The sequence below is a fragment of the Siphateles boraxobius genome, unplaced genomic scaffold (assembly GCF_051911475.1).
Source record: "Siphateles boraxobius isolate OS27281-9 unplaced genomic scaffold, OSU_SipBor_1 36, whole genome shotgun sequence".
Classification (NCBI taxonomy): Eukaryota; Metazoa; Chordata; class Actinopteri; order Cypriniformes; family Leuciscidae; genus Siphateles; species Siphateles boraxobius.
The window spans coordinates 327,501-339,678 of NW_027508986.1; the positions used below are offsets into that span (position 1 = coordinate 327,501).

The 12,178-nt window shown below is 34.8% G+C and overlaps 2 protein-coding genes across 3 annotated transcripts in view; one reads left to right on the forward strand and one right to left on the reverse strand.

Annotated features, from left to right (window-relative positions):
• The window catches only part of LOC143702888 (cdc42 effector protein 2), a 5,267-nt gene extending 1,323 nt beyond the window's left edge, over nucleotides 1-3,944 (reverse strand). For both annotated transcript variants that reach the window (XM_077196805.1, XM_077196804.1), the window contains exons 1-2: nucleotides 3,569-3,944; nucleotides 1-508 (exon numbers count right to left, since the gene is read on the reverse strand). The exon at nucleotides 1-508 is cut by the window's left edge. In XM_077196805.1, coding sequence (XP_077052920.1) covers nucleotides 1-468 — 468 coding nt within the window. In that variant the 5' untranslated portion in view covers nucleotides 469-508; nucleotides 3,569-3,944. The remainder of the gene's footprint in view (nucleotides 509-3,568) is intronic.
• dnajc17 (DnaJ (Hsp40) homolog, subfamily C, member 17) overlaps nucleotides 1-12,178 on the forward strand; it is a 73,949-nt gene that overhangs the window by 55,442 nt on the left and 6,329 nt on the right. The gene's annotated exons all lie outside the window — the stretch shown is intronic.

Consider the following 12,178-nt stretch of genomic DNA (forward strand, 5'->3'; position numbering starts at 1 on the left):
CTCGTCTTCCTCGACGTCCAGCAGGGGGAGCGAGCTGCACTTCTGCCTGCGAGTGTGTTCCCGGATCGGGTTCCCGGATCGTGTTCCCGGATGGTGTTCCCGGATCGGATCCTCCAGGTGATGGTTTTCCCGGATGGTGTTCCCAGATCTTGTTCCTGGTTGGTGTTCCCGGATCGGCTCCTCTCGGATGGGATCCTCCAGGCTGATGCGGGGCGGCTTCGGAGGCGGATCGCTCATGAGGAACAGGTTCTGCTCGCTCCTGGAGCTCTGGAGCAGGAGACTCCGGCCCTCCTTCAGGAACGACAGGTCTCCGAAACTCTCCATATGTCCGTCGACGCCGATGTGGGAGAGATGACGGAAGTCAGCCAGAGGAAGGCTGATCATGCTCACCGACACAACCTCCTTTCGCCTCGATAATCTCCACCTTCCAGAGTCGGGTCTGCGGTGGAGCGACGTCCTCAGCGGCATCTCAGAACGTCAGAATCACAACATGTGGGAAATCTGGATCCTGAAACAGATAAATACTCATCAAACCTGAGGGATTTACATGCACTTCCATTCAAAGGGTGCGTTAAATTGATCAGAGGTGACAGTTAAGACATTTATTTACAACTTTTAGAACTTTCTATTCATCAAAGAATCCTGAAAAATAACATTTATAATGGTTTCTACAGAAATATGAACATTGCTAACAATCATAAATGATTCTTGAGCATCAAATCATCATATTATACTGATTTCTGAAGGATCATGTGACAATAAAGACTGGAGTAATGATGCTGAAAATTCACAGGAATAAATTACACTTTACTATATATTCACATAGAAAACAGCTGATTTACATTGAAATAATATTTCACAATATTACTGTATTTTGTATTTTTAATCAAATAAATGCAGCCTTGGTGAGCAGAAGAGACTTCTTTTAAAAACATTAAAAATCTTACCGTTATTCCGAATTGTAAAAATATTACACTTTTTTTTACTGTATTTTGTATCAGAAGGGTTCTCTTAAATTGTCATATTTCACAATATTACAGTATTTTACAGTATTTTTGATCTATTAAATGTAGCCAGCCACACACACACACACACACACACACACACACACACACACACACACACACACACACACACACACACACACACACACACACACACACACACACACACACACACACTCTATTGAAATCTCATTGGTCAATTCAAGTATGTTCTGATTGGCTGTGATGGTCTTGTGTTTCATGACATTTTCACTTTCATTTTGGACTTTTATTTTGCTGGCGATGGTGAGACACTATCACTGTAAACAACGATGCACATGGAAGTGCAGGATTTCTGCCTGTAATTGCCCTGCACGGGTGTTTCAGTGTTTCTCGTTTTAATTGTGGCCTTTTTTAGGAGTTTAAAATTAATGTCTTTCTAGTTCCAAAACAAAAAGCACATTTTATTATATTTAAATCCATTTTCCATGACAATCAGCTTTAAAAATGCGAAAAAGTGCACAGATTGAATTTTTTTTTTGTGTATAATAGAAAAATATCCAATGTTATATACATACAGTATATATATACAATGCTGTTCAAAAGTTTGGGGTCGGTAAGATTTTTAATGTTTTTAAAAGAAGTCTCTTCTGCTCAACAAACCTGCATTTATTTGATTAAAAATACAAAACCCAGTAATATTGTGAAATATTTCAATGTAAATCATCAGTTTTCTATGTGAATATATAGTAATGTGTATTTTATTCCTGTGATCAAAAGTGAATTTTCAGCATCATTGCTCCAGTCTTCAGTGTCACATGATCCTTCAGAAATCACTCTAATATGATGATTTGATGCTCAAGAAACATTTATGATTATTATCAGTGTTGAAAACAGTCGTGCTGCTTCATATTTTTGTGCAAACTGTGATTTATATTTTTCAGGATTCTTTGAAAGTTCAAGAGAAAAGCATTTAATTAAAAAATTAATATTTTGCATTATTATAAATGTCTTTACTGTCACTTTTGATGAATTTAATGCGTCCTTTCAGAAAAAAAGTATTAATTTCTTTAAAAAAAAAAATTCGTATTGACCCCAAACTTTTGAACGGTGGTGTGTATATATATATATGAACTGTGGTGTAAGGATGTAAAGCATCTCATCCAGCACATGTACCATAACAATCCCCGATATAGATGTTAATTTCAATCAGTATTTGATTAAGATTAAAGTTAACAGTTGATATAGTGACATCTTTACAGCCGTTGACATGTTTCGGCACTATAAATGAGTTGTGATTCTTCTCTGGGAAAGGAAATGAAAACACATTTACTCCTTCTAGATTGAAGTGTAATGTTGACCTGCGTTCTCCGAGCGCTCTGTGACTCAGAACAGGTTAAATTAGTTTGTAATAAAGAGTAATAAGTCCCATTTGTTGTGATAATTTACATAGGAAGCATTTTACTCTAGTTGGCGTTCACGGCCCTGTTTTGCGGTTTACACATTAGATCAGTTTTCGTGACTCGCAACACTCTTTAAATTTGTAAGGCACTACAGAAAACATGTTTTGTTGGCCAATAAAGGTTTTATCGGCACTTTAGTAGCAGCGGGAGACGGCGAGCGCCAACATAACGGCATACCTTCTCAAACATGCAACGAGAGCGAGGACGACAAGACTTAACCAATAAATCCCCAAAACAACCTGTGTTTAACAATAAATACACACTTTCCTTTTCAGAGCATCTGACTGGCAAACAAACAATCATATCTCCAAGATTCATGATAATAGTGTTAATTCATTCATAAGAAAATGTGAATGTTGCCATATGAGAGTTGTTGAATAAAAAAATGCTGTTTTTATACTGGCATCAATTATATTATTGCATCTATTTATTTATATGGAAGTGCTTACTGTGATATAGTTGCATTTATGCATAAATAACACTTATTATTTGCATTCTTTTCAGGCTCAGTTTTTAGTCTGTAGATGTTCAAAGTGTTTAAATGCATGAATTATTTGAAAAAATATTGATTTAATCAAAGGTGAAAGTGATCATTTATAAGCAAAAGTTGATTTTTGTGGTAAAGTTACCAAACGGCAACATTTTCTTTTCTTTTATTACCCCCAACTATTCCTAATGAGTAAACATCAAAACTATTGTTGTAGCCTTTAACATGATGTTTTATTGTCGGCGACGTACCTGTGAAGGTGTGCAGGTATTCACACACACCCACACACACACACACACACACACACACACACACACACACACACACACACACACACACACACACACACACACACACACACACACACACACACACACACACACACACACACACACACACACACACATCTGAGGTGTTTCTGTTAACATGACGAGACTTGTTAGGCTATTAAACAGGTTGCACAGAACACTTCTCTGTGAATATCCAGCCTCAAAAACCCGAATTAATCTTCACGTTTCATTGTTATTAACATCACACTGATGTGAGTGTTTCTGAACAGTGGCGTATACACCTGCCAGTTTTACATAAACGCCACATTAATGATGGTGGAAGTGTCGTGGAGTAGTTCCTCTTACCGTAACCCAAGACCTCGATACTTCAGAAGATGTTTGTAGTTTAGTCTTGATTTGATTCTTCTACAGTTCAGAGTCCTTCGTAGATCCGCAGTGTTAAAGTCCAGAGCTCGACTGAGCCTCGTCTACACCCTCCTCAACTACACCTGTGTGCGTGTGTGTGTGTGTGTGTGTCACACCTGGAGACGTAATCTCAGGTACAGGGAAGTCGTGTCGCTCTTCATCACGCTCCTGGGAAATCTGGGAAGGGCGACGCTGGTTCTCGTGTCGTAGGGATTCACTCGTTACTAATCTCTGTCATTGTTCTGGTTCCTGTAAGACTTACTAAAGCTTTGTGATGACATAATCTCTCGCTCTGGGACGTGTGTGTACAGGCGGACCAGCGTTACACAAGTTCTGTTGATATTTAGGTAATTCCTGCTTGCATTCCCATGAACACACACACACACACACACACACACACACACATCGAGGCCTAAATGAAACCCGTTTCTTTTGTCTCCTGATTTCGAGTCGAGGCAAGACTTGTTGTTTTAGCAGTGAAGATCTGAGATGAAGCGCTTTCCACAGTCAAACCATTTATTCATGACATTATCACACTTTATTCACTATAGTTTAGAAAATGGTAATAAAATACGACAAGAACTTTCACTGGTTTTGTCCGTCCTTCTGTTAGACTCTCACACATGAATTGTGTTGAATATCTGTCAGCTGTTAAATTTAACTACACAATTACATAATACCAGTTTAGCTCAACCAATCACCAAGCAATGCTTCATGTTGTTCAGTCTGTGGTGTAAAAAGCTGCATTAGTTATTAAAGAAAAAACATGATCAGCTCAAAGTGTCCCAATCATTTTTGGTCACACATTTGTATAAATTTTACTGGTAATTACTGTATGAAGAATTTGTGGGTATAATATGTCACAGTTTATGTATTCTGCTCTCCTAACTTACATAAATGAACTATAGTGTCCTGCACCTATACTTTTATCTATCTATACTTATACTTTTTGGTTCGACTGTAGTTTATGAGGTTCGACATTAAATGTGGGCTATAAAGCACATATTACCTGTTCTGGTTATGAATCGCCCAGTTTAACTGTAATTCATCATCTGACAAACCTGTGAAATGACCTTGTTTTTGCTTGCATGGCTTTTATTGGTGGGTAAATCTGAAATTGGTTATTATTACCCTTGTTTTATAGCAAAATATACAGTGAGCTCTAGGATATTTAGTTAAAACCAATGCATTTCGGACCGGTGTGATTTTTCATCGCTTTCTCAGCTTTCAGGAAAAAACGACGTCATGCATTATTGGAAATAAAAGGGCCATATCCTGCATCTTTGATAAATAAATTAGATGTGATTGTTAACAGACACACTTTATCATAATAGTTTTAAAGAAAATGTAGAAAGTATGTCATATGACAGCACTGCACCTCAATGGAATTGCACTAATTGGAATTGGCATCAGTTATATTATTGCATATTCATTTACTTGGAAGTGTTTACTGTTAATGATTGCATTTATGCATAAATAACACTATTACTATTGGCATTTCTTATTTTCAGACAAAATTGAACACTGTTTATGTTTTATGGAAAGGGCAAGAGAATCTTTGTTATGCTTTTAGGAAGGAAATCGAAGATCCCATGTTAATGATTCACTCAGTTTTTAGTCTGTGGAAGTTCCAAGTGTATAAATACATCAATTCATTGAATAAATATTGATTTAATCTAAGGAGAGATAATGATAATGATAATCTATAATAGTAGATATAGTCATAGTTATAATTAGTTATAAAAGGAAAAGTATGTTTTTGGACAGTGGTTCAGAGTTGCCTTGTCTTGACTCATCCATCCATACAATCTTTTTTTATTTTTTATTTTTTTATTAAATTTTTTACGTTAATATCTATTTTTTTAATTTTTATTTATTATATTTAAAAAAAAAATAATTAAAGAATGCATCCATTTGATGTTTTGCCTTGACTCATCCATCCACCCAATCTTTTTTTCGTCTTCTTGTTTTAAATTTTTTTTTTACAATAATATATATATATTTTTTATTTATAATTGTTATATATATATTTTATATAAAATATATATATATATATATTTATTACATTTAAAAAAATTATAATTAAAGAATGCATCCATTTGATGTTTTGCCTTGACTCATCCATCGACCCAATCTTTTGTCGTATTCATTTTTTATTATAATTTTTATTTATAATACTTTAAAATATGTTTTTTAAATGCATCCATTTGATCTTTTGACATTACACCCCATCGACCCCCCCCCCCCCCCCCCACACACACACACACACACCGATAAATATAATGTCAAAACATAAAATGGATTCATTTTTGCACCATTAGAACATGCCATAGCTTATATGTAATTAATATTCCATACTAATGTTTTCACAAACTCAGAAACTAAATCCAGTAAGTTTTTGTTCCTCATTATCAGCCGGTTTCTGCACAGACTGATAAAAACCTGTTCACCCTGTCTGCATGTGTAAAGACAATCATATCTCGACAATCATTTCCAAACGCTTCAACATCAGTCCCAGATTCAGACATCAGTATATCACACTTACTGAGAAACACCAGCTCTGATATAACACGTTATATTTCTGGACAGATGAATTATACTTATGCTTGCTTCCTCCAGTTATTAAATATTTAGGAAAGTGCCTTGAACAGAGTGTTTTTTCCTTCCAAACATCATCAAATGTTCCTCCTGCCGCCCGGGATCCCGGATGGACGCCAGATTCGAAGGGAAAGCTCAAGAACTGGGATTTCTTCATGCTTGCTTTCCGTCAGACTCCTTTCAAACACGTCCAATAAACAAAGAGCCGCCCTTCCGTCTTCTGCTTCACACACACATCTGATCATTCACATAAAGCAAACATCAGCTCTTCATCATAACGTTTATCCAGAGCTGGATGTGTGTTTCATCAGCTCTCATTCCTCTCTTTCATGCAAACAGATAATCAAGAGTTTCTCCATATTCCTGCAGTTTGCTTGATTGCTTTGGCCTTATTTTTGAGGCATATATTACTGAGTTGGATCCAGACTCTGGTTTCTGCGCTTGTGTTTTTGTACAGACTTGTTCTTCTACAAGATGTTTTTTGGGAAATGCTTCCTCTTTCGGCTGCTTTTGTCTAATTCTCTTCTGTTTTTACTCTTAATCGCTCAACTAAACAATGCTATACGTGATTCTGATGAAGTATCACCTGCTCTTAAACTTCTCTTCTTCTCAGCAAGATCTAAAATACAGTAAAAACAGTGAAATATTATTCTAATGTAAATCAGCTGTTTTCCATGTGAATGTATAGTTAAGTGTAATTTATTATTGATAATCAAAGCTGAATTTTCAGCCTTCAGTGTCACATGATCCTTCAGAAATCACTATAATATGATGATTTAATGCTGAAGAAACATTTATGATTATTCTCAGTTTTGAAAACAGTTTTATATTTTTGTGGAAACTGCATTTGTTTTTCCAGGATTTTCTTTGATAAATAGAAGGTCGTAAAATAATCTTTTGTAACATTATAAATGTCTTTACTGTCACTTTTAATCAATTTAATGCACCTTTGCTGCATGAAGAAAAGTATAAATGTATTTTAAATCAAACTGACCACAAACGTTTGAACGGTAGTGTACGTATATAACGGCATTTAGTGCATTATATTTAAGCATCATTATTAACCCCATAGAAGAGCAATAATATGTTTTGTGTTTTTGTTGTCAGTTTTCTATCGGGTTTATCTTGGCAGGATCAGTGTGTGTTTTCCTGCTTTACGTCTGCTGGCACCACATGATATTACGCCATTATTAAATCAGGGATGAAAGCAATATTTGCTCTCTGCATTTCACACGGCCGGTTCGTTGCACATTGATGATCTCAGATGGCATTACTCACACTAGTGCCAGGTTTACTGTAAATGCAACACGCTTTTTAATGGATAATTATGGGTGTGTATGACATTCTTTACTGAATGCCTCTGATGTTCACATCAGCTGCTCCTTTAATGAGGGTTTACTTCCAAAATCTCAGGGATTTTACATTGTATATTGCATATTTCGAAGCATCTGTGTTGTGTAGCTGTTGGCTGGTGGTTTTGCTCTTCGACATTGGCATGATTTGGAGTAATCGCAGCTCTAAAGATTACACACACACACACACACACACACACACACACACACACACACACACACACACACACACACACACACACACACCCTCTTTCAGCTCAGTTGAAGTTAGTTAAATGTTGTCATGTTTATTTCTCACTTTAAAATCCGACACTAATGCATTTGCTACATCAAAATCTGTTTGTAAAATCCTGTTTTACAAGCAAAAAAGCTTGTATCGTGATCAACAACATCCATAATGTGTTTAGACTGCTTTATTTGCTTTATCTGTTAGTCTGTATTGTGTGACCAGGTGTTCTGGGTGAGTTTTTGATCTTCAACACTGAACAGGAAGTTGCCGTACAGTCACACAATACTTGTGTGCTCATTTGTGCCCCATTATTTGTTAATATTTTATTTATCATTTCTTTTTCCACACTTTTATTTTTTGAACTATTCTATTATACATTTATTTTATTTTACGATTCTTTAAAGATCTTTTGTGCCACATTATTTTTTAGTATTTTTATTTACTATTTTTTTCCACATTTGTTTTAATCATATTTTAAATTATTTTTTTAAATTAGCTTAAATAGTCCTGCGAAATAAATTGAACTTTCTTTTTCTGTTTTATTTAATTACATTATTTATTATTTATTTATTAATTATATCTTTTTTTATTTCTTATTTTTTATTTTACTTTAGAATACTTTTGAAAGTTTTTGTGCCATTTTATTGTTTGTTTTATTTACTATTTTTTTCCACATAATTCTTTGTTTTATTTATTTATACTATATTTAATTTATTTATATATTTTCTATTATATTTTACAATACTTGGAAGCTATTTCTTGGCACATAATTTATTTTAGTATTTTATTGCAATTTCTATTACTTTTCTTTCTGCAACATTTATTTATGTATTCATTAATTTATGTCTTTATACTATATTTTATTTTCTTATTTTCTATTTTATTTGTTTTACATATTTCTCACATAATATGAGCTCATAAACATTTCTAAACTACTTTTGTCTGTAACAGACAATCATAGCAGTGTTTGACACACTTTAGTCAAAAAACACCTTTATATCTTTAATCTATCTTTAATCTGACTGGTAATTCAATTATCTCTGTTCTCATTTGATCTGTTCTTCATAACCCCTTCATTGCTCTTGATTTGGTGGTGTTCTCTGCCGTTCTGAGTCTCTTAATGATCTGTAATGAAGCGTCTGACACACATGTATCCAGCTGAGCTCTCCTGATGACAGATATGGACCGGGATGCCGCTAAAGCTCAGGGTTTTCAGCACTCGTTCCTGAACGCGCTTGAGAATAGCCATGTGTGCAGAGATCTGAGCGAGTGTGAAGAGGAGAGATGTTCTGCTTGTCTTCGTCCCGTTATCTATAGCTATCATTCTTAAGTGTGTGTGTGTATCTGGCTGTAGGGAGTAAAGCAAAATGACGTCTACCAGACTTTGAACAAATGTGTCTGAAGATGTTCAGTTCATCACATTCAGGTTGTGTGGTTCTCTGATACAGAACTTAATAGGTAAGCAGTGTAGAGATGATCAAAATGGTGTTATATGATCATATTTTCTTGACCTAAGAAACTCTAGCGGCTGCATTATGGACTAATTGTTGCTTGTTTATTGCGTATGCAGGACAGCCGCTGCTAATGCATTACAGTGATCTAGTCTAGAGGTCATGAATGCATGCACTAGTTTTTCTGCATCAGAAACAGAGAGTGTTCCTGAGCTTAGCGATGTTTATGAGGTGGAAGAAGGCTGCTTTTGTAACATATGAAATATGATTTTTGAAAGACAAGTTGCTGTCTAATATAACTCCCATCTCTTTAACTGAAGAAGATGAAGTAACATCCTTCTAAATGCAAATTGCATTTTAAGAGTAATAAGTAATACCTCAGTCTTATCTGAATTTAGTAGAAGAAAATTTCATGTCATCCAATATTTTATATCTTTAACACACTCGCTGGATAATTTAGAGAATTCATCTGGTCTTGATGAATAATATACAGTGCCTAGAATAAGTGAACACACCCATGCTAAAGTTGATTAAAAAGAGGAATAAAAAATCATCTTTTGGAAATTGATCTTAATGCCTTAATTTAAAAAATGAGGAAAAATCCAACCTTTAAGGACACCAATTTTTTCATTGGCATGGTTTTATTTCAGTTAGACTAATAGTTGGTTTGATTTGCATTGAGAGATGATTTTATGGACAGTTCCTCATGCCGATCTCTAGGTATAAGGGTGAAGTGTGTGTGATGATGTGGGATATTTTAATCCCAAAGGCCAAGGGAACTTTATCAGGATGCATATTATCCTGATCCATGAAATAACTGGCCTTTAAAAATAAAAATCAGCTGTCTCTATGGGAGTTTAACATAGGGGTGTCCTGACTTACACAACCTGTATTTTAAGGAAGAACATTTATTTATTTAAGATACATTATTCATTCACAAAGAAAATTGGTGTCCTTAAAGGTTGGATTTTTCCTCATTTTTTAAATTAAGGCATTAAGATCAATTTCTAAAAGATGATTTTTTTATTCCTCTTTTTAATCAACTTTAGCATGGGTGTGTTCACTTATGCTAAGCACTGTAACTGAGTATATATAAACTATTTCCATATCTTCCTACAATATTATCAAGTGGCAGCATATATATTGAATATAGCAGAGGGCCTAACACTGAGCCTTGAGGCACTCCATAATTTACTGACATTATCTTAGATTATTTCCCCGTTTAAATAGACAAAATGGTAACGGTCTGATAGATCCTCCTTAATATCTGACCCTGAATACCAGTGTAATTTTGTAGCCGATCTAATAGTATTTTATGATCTATAGTGTCGAATGCAGCGCTAAGATCAAGAAAAACTAGCATTGTGATGGTCAGAAGATAGATGTCATTGGTAATTTTAACGAGCGCAGTGTCTGTGTTATGATGAAGCCTGAGTCCAGACTGAAATTTTTCATAGACATCTTTTATTTTTTTTTTGATAAAAATATGCATAAAAAGTACATAGACATATTTACAAAAACTATTAAAAATGACAACAAAATTACTAAAACTTTATATAAAATTAAAATGAAAACAAAAAATAAAATAAATTAAAATATAAATAAATTTGAAATATTAATAAAAAACTATAATAGTATCACAATGATATTATAATAACACTTTGTTAAACAAACTCCAAGAATGTTTTTAGTGATGCTATTTAAAAAAAAAAACCATTTATAAAGAACAAGACAAATTGTCAAATTCCAGATGCGTCTCGTCTGTCTTCTGGTCTCACATTGACACACACACACACACACACACACACACACACACACGCACACGCACACGCACACGCACACGCACACACACACACACACACACACACGAACACATGCACACACACACACACACACACACACAGTTTCACTGAAGACGTGATGGCGAGACGAGCGCTGACATCATCACCAGCCGCTGATGTCACCGGTGTGTTTACACTCTGTGCTTTGGTCCCGTTGTGTCGTACAAGTCTCTGCATGTCGACACACACACACACACACACACCACAGTATCCTGCACGAAGTGCACACAAAAACGCTGCATGCTGGGACGCCCCGGTTATGAGTTTGGAAGGTGTAATTATGCAATGTTGTCGAGTGATTTTGGTCAGACAAACAAGTGCACTTGGGGTCTTTTCAGTTACTAGTGAACACAAGAACTAAATGAAGAGCAAATGAGGAGAATTAGTGTATGCTTGTATTATATAAAAATAGAAATAAATACTTTAATAGAATTTAAATAATACTATAGTAACACTGTTCTTGTGTGACCTTGCAAATAGCTTAAATGTGACACTGGATCTCAAAACCAGTCACGAGTCGCTCGGGTTTATTTCTGAGCCAACAATACATTGTGTGGCTCAAAATTATACATTTTTCTTTTATGCCAAAAATCATTAGGATATTAAGTAAAGATCATGTTCCATGCAGTTATTTTGTAAATTTCCTACTGTAAATATATAAAACATTTATTTTAGTGAGTGAATGCACCAACATCGCGAATATAAATGCACAACTTTAAAGGAGATTTTCTCAATGTTTCGATTGTTTTGCACCCTCAGATTCCAGATTTACTAATCTATTGTATCTCGGGCCAAATATTGTCCTATCCTAACAAACCATACATCAATAAAAAGCTTATTCATTCAGCTTTCAGATGATATATACTTCTCAATTTCATAAAATAGACCCTTGTGACTGGTTTTGTGGTCCAGGGTCACAAATAGGTTATATTTCATGGCAAACTTGCTGTTCTTCATCAACAGGACTGAAAAAATTGATTCTGACCCCTTGTTAATGTTACATGTTTTTATCTGGTTAATTTTAACTGATTTAAATGTGTTAATTAATCCTACTTATTTTTTATTATTAATTTTCAAAT